At 36.7% G+C, this 26,847-nt stretch overlaps 5 protein-coding genes, 2 non-coding genes and 12 pseudogenes across 7 annotated transcripts; 5 read left to right on the top strand and 14 right to left on the bottom strand.

Moving 5' to 3' along the window:
* Nucleotides 1–20: 20 nt before the first annotated feature.
* On the top strand, nucleotides 21–4,767 carry LOC142161004 (serine/threonine-protein kinase SBK1-like). The gene is made up of 4 exons (XM_075216234.1): nucleotides 21–26; nucleotides 3,171–3,339; nucleotides 3,645–3,847; nucleotides 3,961–4,767. Exons 1-4 carry the CDS (start codon nucleotides 21–23, stop codon nucleotides 4,765–4,767), a joined length of 1,185 nt encoding a protein of 394 aa, XP_075072335.1.
* A 62-nt stretch (nucleotides 4,768–4,829) lies between these two features.
* LOC142160935 (serine/threonine-protein kinase SBK1-like) lies at nucleotides 4,830–9,576 on the top strand. The gene is made up of 4 exons (XM_075216102.1): nucleotides 4,830–4,835; nucleotides 7,980–8,148; nucleotides 8,454–8,656; nucleotides 8,770–9,576. Exons 1-4 carry the CDS (start codon nucleotides 4,830–4,832, stop codon nucleotides 9,574–9,576), a joined length of 1,185 nt encoding a protein of 394 aa, XP_075072203.1.
* Nucleotides 9,577–9,638: 62 nt separating this feature from the next.
* LOC142160883 (serine/threonine-protein kinase SBK1-like) lies at nucleotides 9,639–14,384 on the top strand. The gene is made up of 4 exons (XM_075215971.1): nucleotides 9,639–9,644; nucleotides 12,788–12,956; nucleotides 13,262–13,464; nucleotides 13,578–14,384. The coding sequence occupies exons 1-4, from the start codon at nucleotides 9,639–9,641 to the stop codon at nucleotides 14,382–14,384; spliced, it is 1,185 nt and encodes a 394-aa protein (XP_075072072.1).
* Nucleotides 14,385–14,446: 62 nt separating this feature from the next.
* Nucleotides 14,447–19,190, top strand: LOC142160816 (serine/threonine-protein kinase SBK1-like). Its single transcript, XM_075215857.1, has 4 exons — nucleotides 14,447–14,452; nucleotides 17,595–17,763; nucleotides 18,068–18,270; nucleotides 18,384–19,190. Exons 1-4 carry the CDS (start codon nucleotides 14,447–14,449, stop codon nucleotides 19,188–19,190), a joined length of 1,185 nt encoding a protein of 394 aa, XP_075071958.1.
* Nucleotides 19,191–19,252: 62 nt separating this feature from the next.
* On the top strand, nucleotides 19,253–22,700 carry LOC142160745 (serine/threonine-protein kinase SBK1-like). The gene is made up of 4 exons (XM_075215745.1): nucleotides 19,253–19,258; nucleotides 21,441–21,609; nucleotides 21,914–22,116; nucleotides 22,230–22,700. The coding sequence occupies exons 1-4, from the start codon at nucleotides 19,253–19,255 to the stop codon at nucleotides 22,698–22,700; spliced, it is 849 nt and encodes a 282-aa protein (XP_075071846.1).
* A 148-nt stretch (nucleotides 22,701–22,848) lies between these two features.
* LOC142133179 (5S ribosomal RNA) lies at nucleotides 22,849–22,967 on the bottom strand (annotated as a pseudogene).
* Nucleotides 22,968–23,460: 493 nt separating this feature from the next.
* LOC142133569 (5S ribosomal RNA) lies at nucleotides 23,461–23,579 on the bottom strand (annotated as a pseudogene).
* Nucleotides 23,580–23,868: 289 nt separating this feature from the next.
* LOC142136119 (5S ribosomal RNA) lies at nucleotides 23,869–23,987 on the bottom strand (annotated as a pseudogene).
* Nucleotides 23,988–24,073: 86 nt separating this feature from the next.
* Nucleotides 24,074–24,192, bottom strand: LOC142136821 (5S ribosomal RNA; annotated as a pseudogene).
* Nucleotides 24,193–24,279: 87 nt separating this feature from the next.
* Nucleotides 24,280–24,398, bottom strand: LOC142115744 (5S ribosomal RNA; annotated as a pseudogene).
* Nucleotides 24,399–24,482: 84 nt separating this feature from the next.
* On the bottom strand, nucleotides 24,483–24,601 carry LOC142112724 (5S ribosomal RNA). The gene has a single exon (XR_012681274.1). It is a non-coding gene; the product is annotated as a 5S ribosomal RNA (ribosomal RNA).
* A 288-nt stretch (nucleotides 24,602–24,889) lies between these two features.
* Nucleotides 24,890–25,008, bottom strand: LOC142136728 (5S ribosomal RNA; annotated as a pseudogene).
* Nucleotides 25,009–25,091: 83 nt separating this feature from the next.
* Nucleotides 25,092–25,210, bottom strand: LOC142124745 (5S ribosomal RNA; annotated as a pseudogene).
* Nucleotides 25,211–25,294: 84 nt separating this feature from the next.
* On the bottom strand, nucleotides 25,295–25,413 carry LOC142136118 (5S ribosomal RNA; annotated as a pseudogene).
* Nucleotides 25,414–25,499: 86 nt separating this feature from the next.
* Nucleotides 25,500–25,618, bottom strand: LOC142136820 (5S ribosomal RNA; annotated as a pseudogene).
* An 87-nt stretch (nucleotides 25,619–25,705) lies between these two features.
* LOC142115733 (5S ribosomal RNA) lies at nucleotides 25,706–25,824 on the bottom strand (annotated as a pseudogene).
* Nucleotides 25,825–25,908: 84 nt separating this feature from the next.
* Nucleotides 25,909–26,027, bottom strand: LOC142120306 (5S ribosomal RNA; annotated as a pseudogene).
* Nucleotides 26,028–26,315: 288 nt separating this feature from the next.
* On the bottom strand, nucleotides 26,316–26,434 carry LOC142136727 (5S ribosomal RNA; annotated as a pseudogene).
* An 83-nt stretch (nucleotides 26,435–26,517) lies between these two features.
* LOC142121509 (5S ribosomal RNA) lies at nucleotides 26,518–26,636 on the bottom strand. Its single transcript, XR_012683949.1, has one exon. It is a non-coding gene; the product is annotated as a 5S ribosomal RNA (ribosomal RNA).
* Between the last annotated feature and the right edge of the window lie 211 nt (nucleotides 26,637–26,847).

Raw genomic sequence — 26,847 nt, 5'->3', positions numbered from 1 at the left:
AAATATGCTCTTCTCTTATTATGCAGGTAAGTTACTTGTTTAGGAAATAATGTCACTTCCAGAGCACTGATATCTGGAGATATAATGTAAATAGAGAATCTTCAACTTGTTCATACCTTGATTTACCAGTCCTTTTAATTGTCCACTCTGTATCTAAAAGGAAGTAAATACTAGTCTGCCATTGATATTTGTAGCTTATCCTACAAAAGCACTTTTCCCCTGGAGTAATTACATGTATTGCTATATAGTATTATGCAGTGTTCATGGAAATTGATTTTCTAAAATCAGTTATAGTGTAAAATGCTTATTGATTTCCCAAAATACCTCATCTGTTTCACAGTACATTGTCACACTTTTATTTTATACTATTATATTAACATTCTTCTAAATTCCTACAGTAACGATTTTAGGAACCTACAAAGCAGATGAACAAGGTCCCATCTGGTGCACATTGGTGTAACTTGTATAAATATCCTCAGTTACCCCTCCCATGCACTAGGTGGTGCTCTTGAAAATGATCAGCTGATGCTATTTCCCAGAACTTCCGCTTACAACCAGTAGAAGATCATCGGGATGAAGGTTTAGCATTATAAGAACGATATTATTCTATTTTTAATGAGAAATATAATTGTACGAGTGCATTATACAAATTGAATCTCATTATTTTTACACCTAAATTATCCTGATATATATTTTGTGTGTGTGTTTATGTATCAGTTCTTGTTTAACACATTTCCTTTAATTATTTATAGGTTTAATAAAGATTTGAATTGTATGAAATTATTTGCCTGGTGCTTAATTTTTAAATGAGGTCAGAAACCTAGAATTTTATTTTAGAAAACCATGAACTCTCCCATTTTTTTTGCCCATTCTTTGTTTTTCCCGTTCATTAGTAATTCTTGTACTGTGAGAGTTATTATTGCTGTTTGAAAAACATCCTAAACAGTTACATTGCCAGGTTCAAAAAATTGCAGTTAAAAAGTAACTGGGATTTAGAACCTGAGAGGTGAATGAACACCATGTTTTATGATAAAGGTATATTATAACTTATCTCCTCTTTACAACCCAAAAGCAGTGTACAATATTACTGATACACAATGTTTTATTTTCTCTCAAATTTCACTTTACAAAACACAACTTTAAAAATGTTAAAAAAAAAGAGTTAACAACCAACAGTAATAATATTCTTCGCAAGACCTAACTATAAAAGGGTAATGTTATGAATGACTGCAAGATTAACGTGTGTTATATGAAAACAACATAAAACAAAATATAATTACACCCATGGTGTCCATTTTCTTGTTAATTCATATGTTAATAAGGAGCTGCACCACTTCTGTTCGGTGTAACAGGATTTTCTTTTCATCAATTTGGGTGTCCATATTTACTAAACACAAACCCCCCATTGTCTGGATATTCGGTCACCTGCTCACGTGAAAAGACTGAATATAATCATTCTAAATCCTGTGTGAGACTGGGACTAGGAACCAGAGACCGGGACTGAAGTTGTTATGTTTATAATGGGAAACTATACACAAGTCTTATATAAATAGTGTTTTCCCTGTCTGTCTGGCATAGTAAGAAGAACATTTTTAAGGGGTATTTTAAAAATGAATAGGAAACAGAAGCTACAAGTAGTATGTCCTTTATATAGGGTGAAATGAACATCATGTTTTATCATCAAGGTGTACTTTCATTTCTCTCCAATTTACAACCCATATTCAGTGTACAATCTTACTGATACATGTTGTTTTATTTGCTCTAAAACTTCTCTTTACAAAATACAAATTTAAAATTTAAGTAAATGTAACATATACAATACTGGTAAAGTTACAAGTGTCTTCAAAGTTAATCTGGTTTAAATGAAGAACAAGTAATACTCAAAACATACTCACATCCATGGTACAGATCTCAGAATTGTTCTGACATAAAGATATTTTGCAATGTGTCTCTCATGAAGTCTCCTGATTTATATATTCTGTTTGAAAGAATTGGATGCTAGACAGAAATATAGAAACTATGATATGTGGTGACCCAAATCTTCATCACATCTGTGGTGTCTTCCTTTTGCTTAGAAATTATATCAGCTAAAGTAACATCCTACAATCTAAGCTCATCCCATCCATAAGGCTAGCGGTAGCCAAAGTATCCTCTAAGTTTTACACTAACCCTGCAGTAGTTTAATACCATCAATTAGAAATGAATGTACCCAGTTTGCTAATTGAACATAGATGTATCTTTGTGATGAGTTGCTGTTTTGTGTAAACTTGATACATTTAATATCTCTGTTAGCCGGTATCTTCAAACTGTAAGTGTTGGAAAAGGTTCAGGGTGTTCATTAATGTCTTATAATTTCCGATCTAGAGAAACATTATGCACGTGTAAAACACATGAGTGACAGTTAGTTGGGGTGTCAAGGTGTGGTTAAGATATTCTCTTAGGTTTATATTAACCCTTTGTAACACACATGAATGATATGGCATGAGTTCTTTTTCTCACACATTCCTATATCAATCTGTAGGAATTCTTTTGAAATGCAAATCCAGGAGAACAATGCCCAGTTGTTTACACAACATATGCACATTATCAATCAGCCAATCAGGAGGCACCAACATTAACCTGCTCCATCCCACCTTCCTTTCATAAACCAGACATCTTCCCATTCTGATTAGTGACTTTCTCTACTGCTTAAGACTCAGAGCGACTGTTTTATTACAGAATAGATTGCAATTTACCTCTGTTATTTTGTGAAGACTTTCAGCAGTTTCCAACACAACTGAAATTATACCAGATATATTCAAGACTGAATTGAACATTTCTCCAAGGTAAGATACCTATAGTCATTGTAGAAATGATTACATGTTTGTGATTTGAAATTCTAAATCTTGATCATTTTTGTTTAATCTGTAAATTTAAAACATTGATTTACTAGCAAGTCTAATCAGATAATTGGTGATATCAAAGCTGTGTATTATATAATAATGACTACTATTTATCTTCTACAAATATAAAAATAAACAATTATACTTGTCATACATGTTATTTGTGTAGGACACTAGTTCCTTTTCTATATGGACACTGATTGCAAAAATAAAAATGTTTATCTAAATATATTCCTAAAATAATGTAGTAATTAAAGCAAATAAAATATTCTTTCTGTCTTCATCCAGGATACAATGGCCTCCAGTCTACGTGATGTGGAGCTTACCCTGGAAGGACTGGTCTCCTTTGCTTCCCAGTTCCTGCAGGAAATAGAACTTGAGGACAGCTACCACGTCATGAAGGAGCTTGGAGGAGGTGGCTATGCTTCAGTGTTCATGGTAAAGGACATAAAAACAGGTCAGTTTGGTCAATTATCACCCTTTTCATAATCTACATTTATGGGACCATTTTTCAGCCAGGTTTACAAGAGGGTGATATACCTTGGACATTCCTTTTCTATATGTGACAAAATTCACATGGTAACAATTCTCATCCTTACTGAGCCACAAAATTCATAAAACTGACCAAGCACGAGTCCTGTAGTCAAACGTTGCCATGTACTGTATAGTTCTAATTTCATTGCCAAATTATCATTGAGTCCTCAAATCTATTAGTTTTTTCCAATTTAAAATTCACAACTAACCATGACCTTTTCTTCGCAGATCAGAGAATGGCAGTAAAGATGATGGACAGGAAAAGAACAACTGAGAGAAATTTCCTCATGGAATTCAGTATGTCCTTCCTCCTCTCATCCCATCCCAATATCATTGGGAGTTATGGCATTGCGTTCAAGACCAGTGACCACTTTGCCTTTGCCCAGGAGCTGTCACCAGTGGGTGATTTGTTATCTCTCATTCTACCCAATGTAAGTACAAGTCCTTGAATTGATTTTACATCAACTTGGTGCTTTAAACACGTTTTACCTTCTGGTTGTAACATGTTTAAAAGATGCTGAATCAATTGATTTATTTCTTTCAGACTGGACTTCCAGGAGACACAGTGAAGAGATGTGCAGTGCAGATCTCCAATGCACTGGAATTTATAGAAAATAAAGGACTGGTGCATATGGACATTAAACCAGAGAACATTTTGGTGTTTGATCAGCACTGTCATTGCATTAAAATTTCTGACTTTGGTCTTTCACATTTCAAGGGAACAGCAATTCAAACCAAGTCTGGGACTGGCTCTTACATGGCCCCTGAGATGTGCCAGCTTACTGACAAGGATCGTTTGGTTGTAGACTCCACTCTTGATGTGTGGGCATTTGGTGTTGTTCTTTATTGCTTGCTCACAGGAGAGTTTCCCTGGCAGTTGGCAATGCCTAGAGACAAAGAGTACAGTAGATTTGTTGAATGGCAAAATCACAGCCAGCTTGACGTCGCTCCCTCACCGTGGAACAGGCTGCCTGTTGGAGTGTTGAGGATGTTTAGTCATCTTTTAGCCATAGACAGTAGTCAGCGAAGCAAATCTACTGAAATCTTGATGTTCATGGGTGAGAGTTGGAAAGCAGAAAGAGCCCAGAATGATACTACAGACAATTTTCCTGTACAATCAGAGCTCTCATGTTTCAGCAAGAATCTGTCTTACATCCCAACAGATACTTCAAACAGCAGTGAGTCCATTCAGTCTGTTATTAGCGCCATGTCACGTCATTTGAACACTGATAGTTTTGGCTTGGAGTGTGAGGAGACACCAGATGACTGGCAGAATAATGCACCAAATCCACTCATACTTCTGGATGATGAGATATCTTTACATGTCGGGGCAGAGGTGGAAATTGGGTGAACACTCAGCAGTAACTGTGTCTCATGGCTTTGTGAAGACATCAAATATGCTCTTCTCTTATTATGCAGGTAAGTTACTTGTTTAGGAAATAATGTCACTTTCAGAGCACTGATATCTGGAGATATATTGTAAATAGAGAATCTTCAACTTGTTCATACCTTGATTTACCAGTCCTTTTAATTGTCCACTCTGTATCTAAAAGGAAGTAAATACTAGTCTGCCATTGATATATGTAGCTTATCCTACAAAAGCACTTTTCCCCTGGAGTAATTACATGTATTGCTATATAGTATTATGCAGTGTTCATGGAAATTGATTTTCTAAAATCAGTTATAGTGTAAAATGCTTATTGATTTCCCAAAATACCTCATCTGTTTCACAGTACATTGTCACACTTTTATTTTATACTATTATATTAACATTCTTCTAAATTCCTACAGTAACGATTTTAGGAACCTACAAAGCAGGTGAACAAGGTCCCATCTGGTGCACATTGGTGTAACTTGTATAAATATCCTCAGTTACCCCTCCCATGCACTAGGTGGTGCTCTTGAAAATGATCAGCTGATGCTATTTCCCAGAACTTCCGCTTACAACCAGTAGAAGATCATCGGGATGAAGGTTTAGCATTATAAGAACGATATTATTCTATTTTTAATGAGAAATATAATTGTACGAGTGCATTATACAAATTGAATCTCATTATTTTTACACCTAAATTATCCTGATATATATTTTGTGTGTGTGTTTATGTATCAGTTCTTGTTTAATACATTTCCTTTAATTATTTATAGGTTTAATAAAGATTTGAATTGTATGAAATTATTTGCCTGGTGCTTAATTTTTAAATGAGGTCAGAAACCTAGAATTTTATTTTAGAAAACCATGAACTCTCCCATTTTTTTTGCCCATTCTTTGTTTTTCCCGTTCATTAGTAATTCTTGTACTGTGAGAGTTATTATTGCTGTTTGAAAAACATCCTAAACAGTTACATTGCCAGGTTCAAAAAATTGCAGTTAAAAAGTAACTGGGATTTAGAACCTGAGAGGTGAATGAACACCATGTTTTATGATAAAGGTATATTATAACTTATCTCCTCTTTACAACCCAAAAGCAGTGTACAATATTACTGATACACAATGTTTTATTTTCTCTCAAATTTCACTTTACAAAACACAACTTTAAAAATGTTAAAAAAAAAGAGTTAACAACCAACAGTAATAATATTCTTCGCAAGACCTAACTATAAAAGGGTAATGTTATGAATGACTGCAAGATTAACGTGTGTTATATGAAAACAACATAAAACAAAATATAATTACACCCATGGTGTCCATTTTCTTGTTAATTCATATGTTAATAAGGAGCTGCACCACTTCTGTTCGGTGTAACAGGATTTTCTTTTCATCAATTTGGGTGTCCATATTTACTAAACACAAACCCCCCATTGTCTGGATATTCGGTCACCTGCTCACGTGAAAAGACTGAATATAATCATTCTAAATCCTATGTGAGACTGGGACTAGGAACCAGAGACCGGGACTGAAGTTGTTATGTTTATAATGGGAAACTATACACAAGTCTTATATAAATAGTGTTTTCCCTGTCTGTCTGGCATAGTAAGAAGAACATTTTTAAGGGGTATTTTAAAAATGAATAGGAAACAGAAGCTACAAGTAGTATGTCCTTTATATAGGGTGAAATGAACATCATGTTTTATCATCAAGGTGTACTTTCATTTCTCTCCAATTTACAACCCATATGCAGTGTACAATCTTACTGATACATGTTGTTTTATTTGCTCTAAAACTTCTCTTTACAAAATACAAATTTAAAATTTAAGTAAATGTAACATATACAATACTGGTAAAGTTACAAGTGTCTTCAAAGTTAATCTGGTTTAAATGAAGAACAAGTAATACTCAAAACATACTCACATCCATGGTACAGATCTCAGAATTGTTCTGACATAAAGATATTTTGCAATGTGTCTCTCATGAAGTCTCCTGATTTATATATTCTGTTTGAAAGAATTGGATGCTAGACAGAAATATAGAAACTATGATATGTGGTGACCCAAATCTTCATCACATCTGTGGTGTCTTCCTTTTGCTTAGAAATTATATCAGCTAAAGTAACATCCTACAATCTAAGCTCATCCCATCCATAAGGCTAGCGGTAGCCAAAGTATCCTCTAAGTTTTACACTAACCCTGCAGTAGTTTAATACCATCAATTAGAAATGAATGTACCCAGTTTGCTAATTGAACATAGATGTATCTTTGTGATGAGTTGCTGTTTTGTGTAAACTTGATACATTTAATATCTCTGTTAGCCGGTATCTTCAAACTGTAAGTGTTGGAAAAGGTTCAGGGTGTTCATTAATGTCTTATAATTTCCGATCTAGAGAAACATTATGCACGTGTAAAACACATGAGTGACAGTTAGTTGGGGTGTCAAGGTGTGGTTAAGATATTCTCTTAGGTTTATATTAACCCTTTGTAACACACATGAATGATATGGCATGAGCTCTTTTTCTCACACATTCCTATATCAATCTGTAGGAATTCTTTTGAAATGCAAATCAAGGAGAACAATGCCCAGTTGTTTACACAACATATGCACATTATCAATCAGCCAATCAGGAGGCACCAACATTAACCTGCTCCATCCCACCTTCCTTTCATAAACCAGACATCTTCCCATTCTGATTAGTGACTTTCTCTACTGCTTAAGACTCAGAGCGACTGTTTTATTACAGAATAGATTGTAATTTACCTCTGTTATTTTGTGAAGACTTTCAGCAGTTTCCAACACAACTGAAATTATACCAGATATATTCAAGACTGAATTGAACATTTCTCCAAGGTAAGATACCTATAGTCATTGTAGAAATGATTACATGTTTGTGATTTGAAATTCTAAATCTTGATCATTTTTGTTTAATCTGTAAATTTAAAACATTGATTTACTAGCAAGTCTAATCAGATAATTGGTGATATCAAAGCTGTGTATTATATAATAATGACTACTATTTATCTTCTACAAATATAAAAATAAACAATTATACTTGTCATACATGTTATTTGTGTAGGACACTAGTTCCTTTTCTATATGGACACTGATTGCAAAAATAAAAATGTTTCTCTAAATATATTCCTAAAATAATGTAGTAATTAAAGCAAATAAAATATTCTTTCTGTCTTCATCCAGGATACAATGGCCTCCAGTCTACGTGATGTGGAGCTTACCCTGGAAGGACTGGTCTCCTTTGCTTCCCAGTTCCTGCAGGAAATAGAACTTGAGGACAGCTACCACGTCATGAAGGAGCTTGGAGGAGGTGGCTATGCTTCAGTGTTCATGGTAAAGGACATAAAAACAGGTCAGTTTGGTCAATTATCACCCTTTTCATAATCTACATTTATGGGACCATTTTTCAGCCAGGTTTACAAGAGGGTGATATACCTTGGACATTCCTTTTCTATATGTGACAAAATTCACATGGTAACAATTCTCATCCTTACTGAGCCACAAAATTCATAAAACTGACCAAGCACGAGTCCTGTAGTCAAACGTTGCCATGTACTGTATAGTTCTAATTTCATTGCCAAATTATCATTGAGTCCTCAAATCTATTAGTTTTTTCCAATTTAAAATTCACAACTAACCATGACCTTTTCTTCGCAGATCAGAGAATGGCAGTAAAGATGATGGACAGGAAAAGAACAACTGAGAGAAATTTCCTCATGGAATTCAGTATGTCCTTCCTCCTCTCATCCCATCCCAATATCATTGGGAGTTATGGCATTGCGTTCAAGACCAGTGACCACTTTGCCTTTGCCCAGGAGCTGTCACCAGTGGGTGATTTGTTATCTCTCATTCTACCCAATGTAAGTACAAGTCCTTGAATTGATTTTACATCAACTTGGTGCTTTAAACACGTTTTACCTTCTGGTTGTAACATGTTTAAAAGATGCTGAATCAATTGATTTATTTCTTTCAGACTGGACTTCCAGGAGACACAGTGAAGAGATGTGCAGTGCAGATCTCCAATGCACTGGAATTTATAGAAAATAAAGGACTGGTGCATATGGACATTAAACCAGAGAACATTTTGGTGTTTGATCAGCACTGTCATTGCATTAAAATTTCTGACTTTGGTCTTTCACATTTCAAGGGAACAGCAATTCAAACCAAGTCTGGGACTGGCTCTTACATGGCCCCTGAGATGTGCCAGCTTACTGACAAGGATCGTTTGGTTGTAGACTCCACTCTTGATGTGTGGGCATTTGGTGTTGTTCTTTATTGCTTGCTCACAGGAGAGTTTCCCTGGCAGTTGACAATGCCTAGAGACAAAGAGTACAGTAGATTTGTTGAATGGCAAAATCACAGCCAGCTTGACGTCGCTCCCTCACCGTGGAACAGGCTGCCTGTTGGAGTGTTGAGGATGTTTAGTCATCTTTTAGCCATAGACAGTAGTCAGCGAAGCAAATCTACTGAAATCTTGATGTTCATGGGTGAGAGTTGGAAAGCAGAAAGAGCCCAGAATGATACTACAGACAATTTTCCTGTACAATCAGAGCTCTCATGTTTCAGCAAGAATCTGTCTTACATCCCAACAGAAACTTCAAACAGCAGTGAGTCCATTCAGTCTGTTATTAGCGCCATGTCACGTCATTTGAACACTGATAGTTTTGGCTTGGAGTGTGAGGAGACACCAGATGACTGGCAGAATAATGCACCAAATCCACTCATACTTCTGGATGATGAGATATCTCTACATGTCGGGGCAGAGGTGGAAATTGGGTGAACACTCAGCAGTAACTGTGTCTCATGGCTTTGTGAAGACATCAAATATGCTCTTCTCTTATTATGCAGGTAAGTTACTTGTTTAGGAAATAATGTCACTTCCAGAGCACTGATATCTGGAGATATAATGTAAATAGAGAATCTTCAACTTGTTCATACCTTGATTTACCAGTCCTTTTAATTGTCCACTCTGTATCTAAAAGGAAGTAAATACTAGTCTGCCATTGATATATGTAGCTTATCCTACAAAAGCACTTTTCCCCTGGAGTAATTACATGTATTGCTATATAGTATTATGCAGTGTTCATGGAAATTGATTTTCTAAAATCAGTTATAGTGTAAAATGCTTATTGATTTCCCAAAATACCTCATCTGTTTCACAGTACATTGTCACACTTTTATTTTGTACTATTATATTAACATTCTTCTAAATTCCTACAGTAACGATTTTAGGAACCTACAAAGCAGATGAACAAGGTCCCATCTGGTGCACATTGGTGTAACTTGTATAAATATCCTCAGTTACCCCTCCCATGCACTAGGTGGTGCTCTTGAAAATGATCAGCTGATGCTATTTCCCAGAACTTCCGCTTACAACCAGTAGAAGATCATCGGGATGAAGGTTTAGCATTATAAGAACGATATTATTCTATTTTTAATGAGAAATATAATTGTACGAGTGCATTATACAAATTGAATCTCATTATTTTTACACCTAAATTATCCTGATATATATTTTGTGTGTGTGTTTATGTATCAGTTCTTGTTTAATACATTTCCTTTAATTATTTATAGGTTTAATAAAGATTTGAATTGTATGAAATTATTTGCCTGGTGCTTAATTTTTAAATGAGGTCAGAAACCTAGAATTTTATTTTAGAAAACCATGAACTCTCCCATTTTTTTGCCCATTCTTTGTTTTTCCCGTTCATTAGTAATTCTTGTACTGTGAGAGTTATTATTGCTGTTTGAAAAACATCCTAAACAGTTACATTGCCAGGTTCAAAAAATTGCAGTTAAAAAGTAACTGGGATTTAGAACCTGAGAGGTGAATGAACACCATGTTTTATGATAAAGGTATATTATAACTTATCTCCTCTTTACAACCCAAAAGCAGTGTACAATATTACTGATACACAATGTTTTATTTTCTCTCAAATTTCACTTTACAAAACACAACTTTAAAAATGTTAAAAAAAAAGAGTTAACAACCAACAGTAATAATATTCTTCGCAAGACCTAACTATAAAAGGGTAATGTTATGAATGATTGCAAGATTAATGTGTGTTATATGAAAACAACATAAAACAAAATATAATTACACCCATGGTGTCCATTTTCTTGTTAATTCATATGTTAATAAGGAGCTGCACCACTTCTGTTCGGTGTAACAGGATTTTCTTTTCATCAATTTGGGTGTCCATATTTACTAAACACAAACCCCCCATTGTCTGGATATTCGGTCACCTGCTCACGTGAAAAGACTGAATATAATCATTCTAAATCCTGTGTGAGACTGGGACTAGGAACCAGAGACCGGGACTGAAGTTGTTATGTTTATAATGGGAAACTATACACAAGTCTTATATAAATAGTGTTTTCCCTGTCTGTCTGGCATAGTAAGAAGAACATTTTTAAGGGGTATTTTAAAAATGAATAGGAAACAGAAGCTACAAGTAGTATGTCCTTTATATAGGGTGAAATGAACATCATGTTTTATCATCAAGGTGTACTTTCATTTCTCTCCAATTTACAACCCATATGCAGTGTACAATCTTACTGATACATGTTGTTTTATTTGCTCTAAAACTTCTCTTTACAAAATACAAATTTAAAATTTAAGTAAATGTAACATATACAATACTGGTAAAGTTACAAGTGTCTTCAAAGTTAATCTGGTTTAAATAAAGAACAAGTAATACGCAAAACATACTCACATCCATGGTACAGATCTCAGCATTGTTCTGACATAAAGATATTTTGCAATGTGTCTCTCATGAAGTCTCCTGATTTATATATTCTGTTTGAAAGAATTGGATGCTAGACAGAAATATAGAAACTATGATATGTGGTGACCCAAATCTTCATCACATCTGTGGTGTCTTCCTTTTGCTTAGAAATTATATCAGCTAAAGTAACATCCTACAATCTAAGCTCATCCCATCCATAAGGCTAGCGGTAGCCAAAGTATCCTCTAAGTTTTACACTAACCCTGCAGTAGTTTAATACCATCAATTAGAAATGAATGTAACCAGTTTGCTAATTGAACATAGATGTATCTTTGTGATGAGTTGCTGTTTTGTGTAAACTTGATACATTTAATATCTCTGTTAGCCGGTATCTTCAAACTGTAAGTGTTGGAAAAGGTTCAGGGTGTTCATTAATGTCTTATAATTTCCGATCTAGAGAAACATTATGCACGTGTAAAACACATGAGTGACAGTTAGTTGGGGTGTCAAGGTGTGGTTAAGATATTCTCTTAGGTTTATATTAACCCTTTGTAACACACATGAATGATATGGCATGAGTTCTTTTTCTCACACATTCCTATATCAATCTGTAGGAATTCTTGTGAAATGCAAATCCAGGAGAACAATGCCCAGTTGTTTATACAACATATGCACATTATCAATCAGCCAATCAGGAGGCACCAACATTAACCTGCTCCATCCCACCTTCCTTTCATAAACCAGACATCTTCCCATTCTGATTAGTGACTTTCTCTACTGCTTAAGACTCAGAGCGACTGTTTTATTACAGAATAGATTGCAATTTACCTCTGTTATTTTGTGAAGACTTTCAGCAGTTTCCAACACAACTGAAATTATACCAGACATATTCAAGACTGAATTGAACATTTCTCCAAGGTAAGATACCTATAGTCATTGTAGAAATGATTACATGTTTGTGATTTGAAATTCTAAATCTTGATCATTTTTGTTTAATCTGTAAATTTAAAACATTGATTTACTAGCAAGTCTAATCAGATAATTGGTGATATCAAAGCTGTGTATTATATAATAATGACTACTATTTATCTTCTACAAATATAAAAATAAACAATTATACTTGTCATACATGTTATTTGTGTAGGACACTAGTTCCTTTTCTATATGGACACTGATTGCAAAAATAAAAATGTTTCTCTAAATATATTCCTAAAATAATGTAGTAATTAAAGCAAATAAAATATTCTTTCTGTCTTCATCCAGGATACAATGGCCTCCAGTCTACGTGATGTGGAGCTTACCCTGGAAGGACTGGTCTCCTTTGCTTCCCAGTTCCTGCAGGAAATAGAACTTGAGGACAGCTACCACGTCATGAAGGAGCTTGGAGGAGGTGGCTATGCTTCAGTGTTCATGGTAAAGGACATAAAAACAGGTCAGTTTGGTCAATTATCACCCTTTTCATAATCTACATTTATGGGACCATTTTTCAGCCAGGTTTACAAGAGGGTGATATACCTTGGACATTCCTTTTCTATATGTGACAAAATTCACATGGTAACAATTCTCATCCTTACTGAGCCACAAAATTCATAAAACTGACCAAGCACGAGTCCTGTAGTCAAACGTTGCCATGTACTGTATAGTTCTAATTTCATTGCCAAATTATCATTGAGTCCTCAAATCTATTAGTTTTTTCCAATTTAAAATTCACAACTAACCATGACCTTTTCTTCGCAGATCAGAGAATGGCAGTAAAGATGATGGACAGGAAAAGAACAACTGAGAGAAATTTCCTCATGGAATTCAGTATGTCCTTCCTCCTCTCATCCCATCCCAATATCATTGGGAGTTATGGCATTGCGTTCAAGACCAGTGACCACTTTGCCTTTGCCCAGGAGCTGTCACCAGTGGGTGATTTGTTATCTCTCATTCTACCCAATGTAAGTACAAGTCCTTGAATTGATTTTACATCAACTTGGTGCTTTAAACACGTTTTACCTTCTGGTTGTAACATGTTTAAAAGATGCTGAATCAATTGATTTATTTCTTTCAGACTGGACTTCCAGGAGACACAGTGAAGAGATGTGCAGTGCAGATCTCCAATGCACTGGAATTTATAGAAAATAAAGGACTGGTGCATATGGACATTAAACCAGAGAACATTTTGGTGTTTGATCAGCACTGTCATTGCATTAAAATTTCTGACTTTGGTCTTTCACATTTCAAGGGAACAGCAATTCAAACCAAGTCTGGGACTGGCTCTTACATGGCCCCTGAGATGTGCCAGCTTACTGACAAGGATCGTTTGGTTGTAGACTCCACTCTTGATGTGTGGGCATTTGGTGTTGTTCTTTATTGCTTGCTCACAGGAGAGTTTCCCTGGCAGTTGACAATGCCTAGAGACAAAGAGTACAGTAGATTTGTTGAATGGCAAAATCACAGCCAGCTTGACGTCGCTCCCTCACCGTGGAACAAGCTGCCTGTTGGAGTGTTGAGGATGTTTAGTCATCTTTTAGCCATAGACAGTAGTCAGCGAAGCAAATCTACTGAAATCTTGATGTTCATGGGTGAGAGTTGGAAAGCAGAAAGAGCCCAGAATGATACTACAGACAATTTTCCTGTACAATCAGAGCTCTCATGTTTCAGCAAGAATCTGTCTTACATCCCAACAGACACTTCAAACAGCAGTGAGTCCATTCAGTCTGTTATTAGCGCCATGTCACGTCATTTGAACACTGATAGTTTTGGCTTGGAGTGTGAGGAGACACCAGATGACTGGCAGAATAATGCACCAAATCCACTCATACTTCTGGATGATGAGATATCTCTACATGTCGGGGCAGAGGTGGAAATTGGGTGAACACTCAGCAGTAACTGTGTCTCATGGCTTTGTGAAGACATCAAATATGCTCTTCTCTTATTATGCAGGTAAGTTACTTGTTTAGGAAATAATGTCACTTCCAGAGCACTGATATCTGGAGATATAATGTAAATAGAGAATCTTCAACTTGTTCATACCTTGATTTACCAGTCCTTTTAATTGTCCACTCTGTATCTAAAAGGAAGTAAATACTAGTCTGCCATTGATATATGTAGCTTATCCTACAAAAGCACTTTTCCCCTGGAGTAATTACATGTATTGCTATATAGTATTATGCAGTGTTCATGGAAATTGATTTTCTAAAATCAGTTATAGTGTAAAATGCTTATTGATTTCCCAAAATACCTCATCTGTTTCACAGTACATTGTCACACTTTTATTTTATACTATTATATTAACATTCTTCTAAATTCCTACAGTAACGATTTTAGGAACCTACAAAGCAGATGAACAAGGTCCCATCTGGTGCACATTGGTGTAACTTGTATAAATATCCTCAGTTACCCCTCCCATGCACTAGGTGGTGCTCTTGAAAATGATCAGCTGATGCTATTTCCCAGAACTTCCGCTTACAACCAGTAGAAGATCATCGGGATGAAGGTTTAGCATTATAAGAACGATATTATTCTATTTTTAATGAGAAATATAATTGTACGAGTGCATTATACAAATTGAATCTCATTATTTTTACACCTAAATTATCCTGATATATATTTTGTGTGTGTGTTTATGTATCAGTTCTTGTTTAATACATTTCCTTTAATTATTTATAGGTTTAATAAAGATTTGAATTGTATGAAATTATTTGCCTGGTGCTTAATTTTTAAATGAGGTCAGAAACCTAGAATTTTATTTTAGAAAACCATGAACTCTCCCATTTTTTTTGCCCATTCTTTGTTTTTCCCGTTCATTAGTAATTCTTGTACTGTGAGAGTTATTATTGCTGTTTGAAAAACATCCTAAACAGTTACATTGCCAGGTTCAAAAAATTGCAGTTAAAAAGTAACTGGGATTTAGAACCTGAGAGGTGAATGAACACCATGTTTTATGATAAAGGTATATTATAACTTATCTCCTCTTTACAACCCAAAAGCAGTGTACAATATTACTGATACACAATGTTTTATTTTCTCTCAAATTTCACTTTACAAAACACAACTTTAAAAATGTTAAAAAAAAAGAGTTAACAACCAACAGTAATAATATTCTTCGCAAGACCTAACTATAAAAGGGTAATGTTATGAATGATTGCAAGATTAATGTGTGTTATATGAAAACAACATAAAACAAAATATAATTACACCCATGGTGTCCATTTTCTTGTTAATTCATATGTTAATAAGGAGCTGCACCACTTCTGTTCGGTGTAACAGGATTTTCTTTTCATCAATTTGGGTGTCCATATTTACTAAACACAAACCCCCCATTGTCTGGATATTCGGTCACCTGCTCACGTGAAAAGACTGAATATAATCATTCTAAATCCTGTGTGAGACTGGGACTAGGAACCAGAGACCGGGACTGAAGTTGTTATGTTTATAATGGGAAACTATACACAAGTGTTATATAAATAGTGTTTTCCCTGTCTGTCTGGCATAGTAAGAAGAACATTTTTAAGGGGTATTTTAAAAATGAATAGGAAACAGAAGCTACAAGTAGTATGTCCTTTATATAGGGTGAAATGAACATCATGTTTTATCATCAAGGTGTACTTTCATTTCTCTCCAATTTACAACCCATATGCAGTGTACAATCTTACTGATACATGTTGTTTTATTTGCTCTAAAACTTCTCTTTACAAAATACAAATTTAAAATTTAAGTAAATGTAACATATACAATACTGGTAAAGTTACAAGTGTCTTCAAAGTTAATCTGGTTTAAATAAAGAACAAGTAATACGCAAAACATACTCACATCCATGGTACAGATCTCAGCATTGTTCTGACATAAAGATATTTTGCAATGTGTCTCTCATGAAGTCTCCTGATTTATATATTCTGTTTGAAAGAATTGGATGCTAGACAGAAATATAGAAACTATGATATGTGGTGACCCAAATCTTCATCACATCTGTGGTGTCTTCCTTTTGCTTAGAAATTATATCAGCTAAAGTAACATCCTACAATCTAAGCTCATCCCATCCATAAGGCTAGCGGTAGCCAAAGTATCCTCTAAGTTTTACACTAACCCTGCAGTAGTTTAATACCATCAATTAGAAATGAATGTAACCAGTTTGCTAATTGAACATAGATGTATCTTTGTGATGAGTTGCTGTTTTGTGTAAACTTGATACATTTAATATCTCTGTTAGCCGGTATCTTCAAACTGTAAGTGTTGGAAAAGGTTCAGGGTGTTCATTAATGTCTTATAATTTCCGATCTAGAGAAACATTATGCACGTGTAAAACACATGAGTGACAGTTAGTTGGGGTGTCAAGGTGTGGTTAAGATATTCTCTTAGGTTTATATTAACCCTTTGTAACACACATGAATGATATGGCATGAGTTCTTTTTCTCACACATTCCTATATCAATCTGTAGGAATTCTTGTGAAATGCAAATCCAGGAGAACAATGCCCAGTTGTTTATACAACATATGCACATTATCAATCAGCCAATCAGGAGGCACCAACATTAACCTGCTCCATCCCACCTTCCTTTCATAAACCAGACATCTTCCCATTCTGATTAGTGACTTTCTCTACTGCTTAAGACTCAGAGCGACTGTTTTATTACAGAATAGATTGCAATTTACCTCTGTTATTTTGTGAAGACTTTCAGCAGTTTCCAACACAACTGAAATTATACCAGACATATTCAAGACTGAATTGAACATTTCTCCAAGGTAAGATACCTATAGTCATTGTAGAAATGATTACATGTTTGTGATTTGAAATTCTAAATCTTGATCATTTTATTAATATGTAAATTTAAAACATTGATTTACTAGCAAGTCTAATCAGGTAATTGGTGATATCAAAGCTGTGTATTATAAAATAATGACTACTATTTATCTTCTACAAATACAAAAATAAACAATTATACTTGTCATACATGTTATTTGTGTAGGACACTAGTTCCTTTTCTATATGGACACTGATTGCAAAAAAAAAAATGTTGCTCTAAATATATTCCTAAAATAACGTTGTGAATAAAGTAAATAAAATATTGTTTCTGTCTTCATCCAGGATACAATGGCCTCCAGTGTACATGATGTGGAGCTTACCCTGGAAGGACTGGTCTCCTTTGCTTCTCAGTTCCTGCAGGAAATAGAACTTGAGGACAGCTACCACGTCATGAAGGAGCTTGGAGGAGGTGGCTATGCTTCAGTGTTCATGGTAAAGGACATAAAAACAGGTCAGTGTGGTCAATTATCGCCCTTTTCATAATCTACATTTATGGGACCATTTTTCAGCCAGGTTTACAAGAGGGTGATATCCCTTGGACATTCCTTTTCTATAGGTGACAAAATTCACATGGTAACAATTCTCATCCTTACTGAGCCACAAAAATCATAAAACTGACCAAGCACGAGTCCTGTAGTCAAACGTTGCCATGTACTGTATAGTTCTAATTTCATTGCCAAATTATCATTAAGTCCTCAAATCTATTAGTTTTTTCCAATTTGAATTCACAACTAACCATGACCTTTTCTTCACAGATCAGAGAATGGCAGTAAAGATGATGGACAGGAAAAGTACAACTGAGAGAAATTTCCTCATGGAATTCAGTATGTCCTTCCTCCTCTCATCCCATCCCAATATCATTGGGAGTTACGGCATTGCGTTCAAGACCAGTGACCACTTTGCCTTTGCCCAGGAGCTGTCACCAGTGGGTGATTTGTTATCTCTCATTCTACCCAATGTAAGTACAAGTCCTTGAATTGATTTTACATCAACTTGGTGCTTTAAACACGTTTTACCATCTCGTTGTAACATGTTTAAAAGATGCTGAATCAGTTGATTTATTTCTTTCAGACTGGACTTCCAGGAGACACAGTGAAGAGATGTGCAGTGCAGATCTCCAATGCACTGGAATTTATAGAAAATAAAGGACTGGTGCATATGGACATTAAACCAGAGAACATTTTGGTGTTTGATCAGCACTGTCATTGCATTAAAATTTCTGACTTTGGTCTTTCACGTTTCAAGGGAACAGCAATTCAAAACAAGTCTGGGACTGGCTCTTACATGGCCCCTGAGATGTGCCAGCTTACTGACAAGGATCGTTTGGTTGTAGACTCCACACTTGATGTGTGGGCATTTGGTGTTGTTCTTTATTGCTTGCTAACAGGAGAGTTTCCCTGGCAGTTGGCAATGCCTAGAGACAAAGAGTACAGTAGATTTGTTGAATGGCAAAATCACAGCCAGCTTGACAATGCTCCCTCACCGTGGAACAGGCTGCCTGTTGGAGTGTTGAGGATGTTTAGTCATCTTTTAGCCATAAACAGTAGTCAGCGAAGCAAATCTACTGAAATCTTGATGTTCATGGCTGAGAGTTGGAAAGCAGAAAGAAGCCAGAATGATACTACAGACAATTTTCCTGTACAATCAGAGCTCTCTTGTTTAAGCAAGAATCTGTCTTACATCCCAACGGAGACTTCAAACAGCAGTGAGTCCATTCAGTCTATCATTAGCTCCTTGTCACGTCACTTGAACACTGATAGTTTTGGCTTGGAGTGTGAGGAGACACCAGATGACTGGCAGAATAATGCACCAAATCCACTGATACTCCTGGATGATGAGATATCTCTACATGTCGGGGCAGAGGTGGAAATTGGGTGAACACTCAGCAGTAACTGTGTCTCATGGCTTTGTGAAGACCTCAAATATGCTCTTCTCTTATTATGCAGGTAAGTTTATTGTTTAGAAATAAATGTCACTTCCAGAGCACTGATATCTGGAGATATAATGTAAATAGAGAATCTTCAACTTGTTCATACCTTGATTTACCAGTCCTTTTAATTGTCCACTCTGTATCTAAAAGGAAGTAAATACAAGTCTGCCATTGATATTTGTAACTTATCCTACAAAAGCAGTTTTTCCCCTGGAGTAATTACTTGTATTGCTATATAGTATTATGCAGTGTTCATGGAAATCGATTTTCTAAAATCAGTTATAGTGTAAAATGCTTATTGATTTCCCAAAATACCTCATCTCTTTCTCAGTACATTTTCACACTTTTATTGTATACTATTATATTAACATTCTTCTCAATTCCTGCAGTAACGATTTTGGGTACTTACAGAGCAGATGAACAAGGCCCCATCTGGTGCACATTGGTGTAACTTGTATAAATATCCTCAGTTACCCCTCCCATGCACTGGGTGGTGCTCTTGAAAATGATCAGCTGATGCTATTTCCCAGAACTTCCGCTTACAACCAGTAGAAGATCATCAGGATGAAGGTTTAGCATTATAAGAACGATATTATTCTATTTTTAATGGGAAATATAATTGTACGAGTGCATTATACAAATTGAATCTCATTGTTTTTATACTTTTACATCTAAATTATCCTGATATATATTGTGTGTGTATTTATGTATCAGTTCTTGTTTAATACATTTCCTTTAATTATTTCTAGGTTTAATAAAGATTTGAATTGTATGAAATTATTTGCCTGGTGCCTCATTTTTAAATGAGGTCAGAAACCTAGAATTTTATTTCAGAAAACCATGACCTCTCCCATTTATTTTGCCCATTCTTTGTTTTTCCCGTTCATTAGTAATTCTTGTACTGTGAGAGTTATTATTGCTGTTTAAAAAATAGCCTAAACAGTTAAATTGCCAGATTCACAAAATTGCAGTTAAAAAGTAACTGGGATTTAGAACCTGAGAGGTAAATAAGCACCATGTTTTATGATAAAGGTATATTATAACTTAACTCCTCTTTACAACCCAAAAGCAGTGTACAATATTACTGATACACATTGTTTTATTTTCTCTCAAATTTCGCTTTACAAAACACAACTTTAAAAATGTTAAAAAACAGAGTCAACAACCAACAGTAATAATATTCTTCGCAAGACCTAACTATAAAATGGAAATGTTATGAATGACTGCAAGATTAATGTGTGTTATATGAAAACAACGTAAAACAAAATATAATTATACCCATGGTGTCCATTTTCTTGTTAATTCATATGTTAATAAGGAGCTGCACCACTTCTGTTTGGTGTAACAGAATTTAATTTTCATCAATTTGTCCATATTTACTAAACACAAACCCCCCATTGTCTGGATATTCGATCACCTGCTCACGTGAAAAGACTGAATATACCAGGGTGTGGTTATGATATTGTCTTAAGTTTATATTAACCCTTCGTAACACACATGAATGATATGGCATGAGTTCTTTTTCTCACACATTCCTATAACAATCTGTAGGAATTCTTGTGAAATGCAAATAAAGAAGAACAATGCCCAGTTGTTTACACAACATATGCACATTATCAATCAGCCAATCAGGAGGCACCAACATTTACCTGCCCCATCCTAATTTACTCACATAAACAAGACATCTTCCCATTCTGATTAGTGACTTTCTTTACTGCTTAAGACTCAGAGCGACTGTTATATTACAGAATAGATTGCAATTTAACTCTGTTATTTTGTGAGGACTTTCAGCAGTTTCCAACACAACTGAAAATATACCAGATATATTCAAGACTGAATTGAATATTTCTCCAAGGTAAGATACCTATAGTCATTGTAGAAATTATTACATGTTTGTGATTTAAAATTCTAAATCTTGATCATTTCATTAATCTGTAAATTTAAAACATTGATTTACTAGCAAGTCTAATCAGATAATTGGTGATATCAAAGCTGTGTATTATAAAATAGTGACTACTATTTATCCTCTACAAATACAAAAATAAACAATTATACTTGTCATACATTTTATTTGTGTAGGACACTAGTTCCTTTTCTATATGGACACCGATTGCAAAAAAAAAAATGTTTCTCTAAATATATTCCTAAAATAACGTAGTGATTAAAGTAAATAAAATATTGTTTCTGTCTTTATCCAGCATACAATGGCCTCCAGTGTACGTGATGTGGAGCTTACCCTGGAAGGACTGGTCTCCTTTGCTTCCCAGTTCCTGCAGGAAATAGAACTTGAGGACAGCTACCACGTCATGAAGGAGCTTGGAGGAGGTGGCTATGCTTCAGTGTTCATGGTAAAGGACATAAAAAAAGGTCAGTGTAGTCAATTATTGCCCTTTTCATAATCTACATTTATGGGACTATTTTTCAGCCAGGTTTACAAGAGGGTGATATCCCTTGGACATTCCTTTTCTATATGTGACAAAATTCACATGGTAACAATTCTCATCCTTACTGAGCCACAAAAATCATAAAACTGACCAAGCACGAGTCCTGTAGTCAAACGTTGGCATGTAATGTATAGTTCTAATTTCATTGCCAAATTATCATTGAGTCCTCAAATCTATTAGTTTTTTTCAATTTGAATTCACAACTAACCATGACCTTTTCTTCACAGATCAGAGAATGGCAGTAATGATGATGGACAGGAAAAGAACAACTGAGAGAAATTTCCTCATGGAATTCAGTATGTCCTACCTCCTCTCATCCCACCCCAATATCATTGGGAGTTACGGCATTGCGTTCAAGACTAGTGACCACTTTGCCTTTGCCCAGGAGCTGTCACCAGTGGGTGATTTGTTATCTCTCATTCTACCCAATGTAAGTACAAGTCCTTGAATTGATTTTACATCAACTTGGTGCTTTAAACACTTTTTACCTTCTCATTGTAACATGTTTAAAGGATGCTGAATCAATTGATTTATTTCTTTCAGACTGGACTTCCAGGAGACACAGTGAAGAGATGTGAAGTGCAGATCTCCAATGCACTGGAATTTATAGAAAATAAAGGACTGGTGCATATGGACATTAAACCAGAGAACATTTTGGTGTTTGATCAGCACTGTCATTGCATTAAAATTTCTGACTTTGTTCTTGAACGGTTCAAGGGAACAGCAATTCAAACCAAGTCTGGGACTGGCTCTTACATGGCCCCTGAGATGTGCCAGCTTACTGACAAGGATCGTTTGGTTGTAGACTCCACTCTTGATTTGTGGGCATTTGGTGTTGTTCTTTATTGCTTGCTAACAGGAGAGTTTCCCTGGCAGTTGGCAATGCCTAGAGACAAAGAGTACAGTAGATTTGTTGAATGGCAAAATCACAGCCAGCTTGACAATGCTCCCTCACCGTGGAACAGGCTGCCTGTTGGAGTGGAGCACCACCCAGTGCATTGGAGGGGTAACTGAGGCCCTGCTTTGCTTCCAATATCAGACAAGATTGGGCTTGTTCAGGGTGGTGTGGCTGTAGATAATTGGTTTCCTAATGACCTACATCTCTTATACATCTCAAAACCAGCATTGAAGGAAGCCGGAACAAGAGAAAATAAAAAAAAAAGGCCTACAGCACCTGGTATTCCCAGGTGGTCTCCCATCCAAGTACAAACCAGGCTTGGCCTTGCTTAGCTTCCAAGATCAGATGAGATTGGGCTTGTTCAGGGTGTTGGGGCTGTAGATAATTGGTTTCCTAGTTACCTACATCTCTTATACATCTCAAAACCAGCATTGAAGGAAGCCGGAACAAGAGAAAATAAAAACAAAAAGGCCTACAGCAGCTGGTATTCCCAGGTGCTCTACCATCCAAGTACTAAACAGGCCCGGCCCTGCTTTGCTTCTAAGGTCAGACGAGATTGGCCTAGTTCAGGGTGTTGTGGTTGTAGGTATTGGTTTTCTAATGACCTACATCTCTTATACATCTCAAAACCAGCATTGAAGGAAGCCGGAACAAGAGAAAATAAAAACAAAAAGGCCTACAGCACCTGGGAATACCAGGTGCTCTCCCATCCAAGTTCTAAACAGGCCCGGCCCTGCTTTGCTTCTAAGGTCAGACGAGATTGGCCTTGTTCAGGGTGTTGTGGTTGTAGGTATTGGTTTTCTAATGACCTACATCTCTTATACATCTTAAAACTAGCATTGAAGGAAGCCGGAACAAGAGAAAATAAAAAAAAAAGGCCTACAGCACCTGGTATTCCCAGGTGGTCTCCCATCCAAGTATAAACCAGGCTTGGCCCTGCTTAGCTTCCAAGATCAGATGAGATTGGGCTTGTTCAGGGTGTTGGGGCTGTAGATAATTGGTTTTCTAATTACCTACATCTCTTATACATCTCAAAACCAGCATTGAAGGAAGCCGGAACAAGAGAAAATAAAAACAAAAAGGCCTACAGCAGCTGGTATTCCCAGGTGCTCTCCCATCCAAGTACTAAACAGGCCCGGCCATGCTTTGCTTCCAAGTTCAGACGAGATTGGCCTTGTTCAGGGTGTTGTGGTTGTAGGTATTGGTTTTCTAATGACCTACATCTCTTATACATCTCAAAACTAGCATTGAAGGAAGCCGGAACAAGAGAAAATAAAAAAAAAAGGCCTACAGCACCTGGTATTCCCAGGTGGTCTCCCATCCAAGTACAAACCAGGCTTGGCCCTGCTTAGCTTTCAAGATCAGATTAGATTGGGCTTTTTCAGGGTGTTGGGGCTGTAGATGATTGGTTTCCTAATTACCTACATCTCTTATACATCTCAAAACCAGCATTGAAGGAAGCCGGAACAAGAGAAAATAAAAACAAAAAGGCCTACAGCACCTGGTATTCCCAGGTGCTCTACCATCTAAGTACTAAACAGGCCCGGCCCTGCTTTGCTTCCAAGTTCAGACGAGATTGGCCTTGTTCAGGGTGTATTGGTTGTAGGTATTGGTTTTCTAATGACCTACATCTCTTATACATCTCAAAACCAGCTTTGAAGGAAGCCGGAACAAGAGAAAATAAAAAAAAAAAAAGGCCTACAGCACCTGGTATTCCCAGGTGGTCTCCCATCCAAGTACTTACCAGGCCTGGCCCTGCTTAGCTTCCAAGATCAGATGAGATTGGGCTTGTTCTGGGTGGTTTGGCTGTAGGTATTGGTTTTCTAATGACCTACATCTCTTATACATCTCAAAACCAGCATTGAAGGAAGCCGGAACAAGAGAAAAAAAAAAAAAAAGGCCTACAGCACCTGGTATTCCCAGGTGGTCTCCCATCCAAGTACTAACCAGGCCCGGCCCTGCTTAGCTTCCAAGATCAGACAAAATTGGGCTTGTTCAGGGTGGTGTGGCTGTAGGTATTGGTTTCTTAATGACCTACATCTCTTATACATCTCAAAACCAGCATTGAAGGAAGCCGGAACAAGAGAAAATAAAAATAAAAAGCCTACAGCACCTGGTATTCCCAGGTTGTCTTCCATCCAAGTAATAACCAGGCCTGGCCCTGCTTAGCTTCCAAAGTCAGACCAGATTGGGCTTGTTCAGCGTGGTGTGGCTGTAGGTATTTGTTTCCTAATGACCTACATCTCTTATACATCTCAAAACCAGCATTGAAGAAAGCCGAAACAAGAGAAAATAAAAAATAAAATGCCTACAGCACCTGGTATTGCCAGGTGCTCTCCCATCCAAGTACTAACCAGGTCTGGTCCTGCTTAGCTTTCAAGATCAGAAGAGATTGGGCTTGTTCAGGGTGGTGTGGCTGTAGGTATTGGTTTCTTAATGACCTACATCTCTTATACATCTCAAAACCAGCATTGATGGAAGCCGGAACAAGAGAAAATAAAAAAAAAAACCTACAGCACCTGGTATTCCCAGGTGGTCTCCCATCCAAGTACTAACCAGGCCCAGCCCTGTTTAGCTGCCAAGATCAGACGAGATTGGCCTTGTTCAGGGTGTTGTGGTTGTAGGTATTGGTTTTCTAATGACCTACATCTCTTATACATCTCAAAACTAGCATTGAAGGAAGCCGGAACAAGAGAAAATAAAAAAAAAAGGCCTACAGCACCTGGTATTCCCAGGTGGTCTCCCATCCAAGTACAAACCAGGCTTGGCCCTGCTTAGCTTTCAAGATCAGATTAGATTGGGCTTTTTCAGGGTGTTGGGGCTGTAGATGATTGGTTTCCTAATTACCTACATCTCTTATACATCTCAAAACCAGCATTGAAGGAAGCCGGAACAAGAGAAAATAAAAACAAAAAGGCCTACAGCACCTGGTATTCCCAGGTGCTCTACCATCTAAGTACTAAACAGGCCCGGCCCTGCTTTGCTTCCAAGTTCAGACGAGATTGGCCTTGTTCAGGGTGTATTGGTTGTAGGTATTGGTTTTCTAATGACCTACATCTCTTATACATCTCAAAACCAGCTTTGAAGGAAGCCGGAACAAGAGAAAATAAAAAAAAAAAAAGGCCTACAGCACCTGGTATTCCCAGGTGGTCTCCCATCCAAGTACTTACCAGGCCTGGCCCTGCTTAGCTTCCAAGATCAGATGAGATTGGGCTTGTTCTGGGTGGTTTGGCTGTAGGTATTGGTTTTCTAATGACCTACATCTCTTATACATCTCAAAACCAGCATTGAAGGAAGCCGGAACAAGAGAAAAAAAAAAAAAAAGGCCTACAGCACCTGGTATTCCCAGGTGGTCTCCCATCCAAGTAGTAACCAGGCCCGGCCCTGCTTAGCTTCCAAGATCAGACAAAATTGGGCTTGTTCAGGGTGGTGTGGCTGTAGGTATTGGTTTCTTAATGACCTACATCTCTTATACATCTCAAAACCAGCATTGAAGGAAGCCGGAACAAGAGAAAATAAAAATAAAAAGCCTACAGCACCTGGTATTCCCAGGTTGTCTTCCATCCAAGTAATAACCAGGCCTGGCCCTGCTTAGCTTCCAAAGTCAGACCAGATTGGGCTTGTTCAGCGTGGTGTGGCTGTAGGTATTTGTTTCCTAATGACCTACATCTCTTATACATCTCAAAACCAGCATTGAAGAAAGCCGAAACAAGAGAAAATAAAAAATAAAATGCCTACAGCACCTGGTATTGCCAGGTGCTCTCCCATCCAAGTACTAACCAGGTCTGGTCCTGCTTAGCTTTCAAGATCAGAAGAGATTGGGCTTGTTCAGGGTGGTGTGGCTGTAGGTATTGGTTTCTTAATGACCTACATCTCTTATACATCTCAAAACCAGCATTGATGGAAGCCGGAACAAGAGAAAATAAAAAAAAAAACCTACAGCACCTGGTATTCCCAGGTGGTCTCCCATCCAAGTACTAACCAGGCCCAGCCCTGTTTAGCTGCCAAGATCAGACGAGATTGGGCTTGCTCAGGGTGGTGTGGCTGTAGGTATTATTTTCCTAATGACCTACATCTCTTATACATTGGAATTTGATGAATCCAAGTTTCTACAACCTACTTTTATCTAAGCTTGTCCACTCGCAAGGAGTAAGCTTGGTCTGCTTTATCATTGAAGTGCTACTGTGTTTTTTTAAGGTCAATGGCAGCCTTTTTAGAAAGTAGAGTGTTACGTTTGTTAAAAATAGGTCAGGATAAGAACTT

The sequence above is a fragment of the Mixophyes fleayi genome, chromosome 1, assembly GCF_038048845.1.
Source record: "Mixophyes fleayi isolate aMixFle1 chromosome 1, aMixFle1.hap1, whole genome shotgun sequence".
Lineage (NCBI taxonomy): Eukaryota > Metazoa > Chordata > Amphibia > Anura > Limnodynastidae > Mixophyes > Mixophyes fleayi.
Note: the sequence above shows the minus strand (reverse complement) of the source record. Positions and strands in the feature narration are given on the sequence as shown.

Bases quoted from the DNA above. Each gene is read 5' to 3' on its own strand.
- LOC142160883 (XM_075215971.1), top strand. The intron at 12,957-13,261 runs GTCAGTTTGGTC...TTTTCTTCGCAG, and splicing joins GGTAAAGGACATAAAAACAG to ATCAGAGAATGGCAGTAAAG. The intron at 13,465-13,577 runs GTAAGTACAAGT...TATTTCTTTCAG, and splicing joins TATCTCTCATTCTACCCAAT to ACTGGACTTCCAGGAGACAC.
- LOC142160816 (XM_075215857.1), top strand. The intron at 17,764-18,067 runs GTCAGTGTGGTC...TTTTCTTCACAG, and splicing joins GGTAAAGGACATAAAAACAG to ATCAGAGAATGGCAGTAAAG. The intron at 18,271-18,383 runs GTAAGTACAAGT...TATTTCTTTCAG, and splicing joins TATCTCTCATTCTACCCAAT to ACTGGACTTCCAGGAGACAC.
- LOC142161004 (XM_075216234.1), top strand. The intron at 3,340-3,644 runs GTCAGTTTGGTC...TTTTCTTCGCAG, and splicing joins GGTAAAGGACATAAAAACAG to ATCAGAGAATGGCAGTAAAG. The intron at 3,848-3,960 runs GTAAGTACAAGT...TATTTCTTTCAG, and splicing joins TATCTCTCATTCTACCCAAT to ACTGGACTTCCAGGAGACAC.
- LOC142160745 (XM_075215745.1), top strand. The intron at 21,610-21,913 runs GTCAGTGTAGTC...TTTTCTTCACAG, and splicing joins GGTAAAGGACATAAAAAAAG to ATCAGAGAATGGCAGTAATG. The intron at 22,117-22,229 runs GTAAGTACAAGT...TATTTCTTTCAG, and splicing joins TATCTCTCATTCTACCCAAT to ACTGGACTTCCAGGAGACAC.
- LOC142160935 (XM_075216102.1), top strand. The intron at 8,149-8,453 runs GTCAGTTTGGTC...TTTTCTTCGCAG, and splicing joins GGTAAAGGACATAAAAACAG to ATCAGAGAATGGCAGTAAAG. The intron at 8,657-8,769 runs GTAAGTACAAGT...TATTTCTTTCAG, and splicing joins TATCTCTCATTCTACCCAAT to ACTGGACTTCCAGGAGACAC.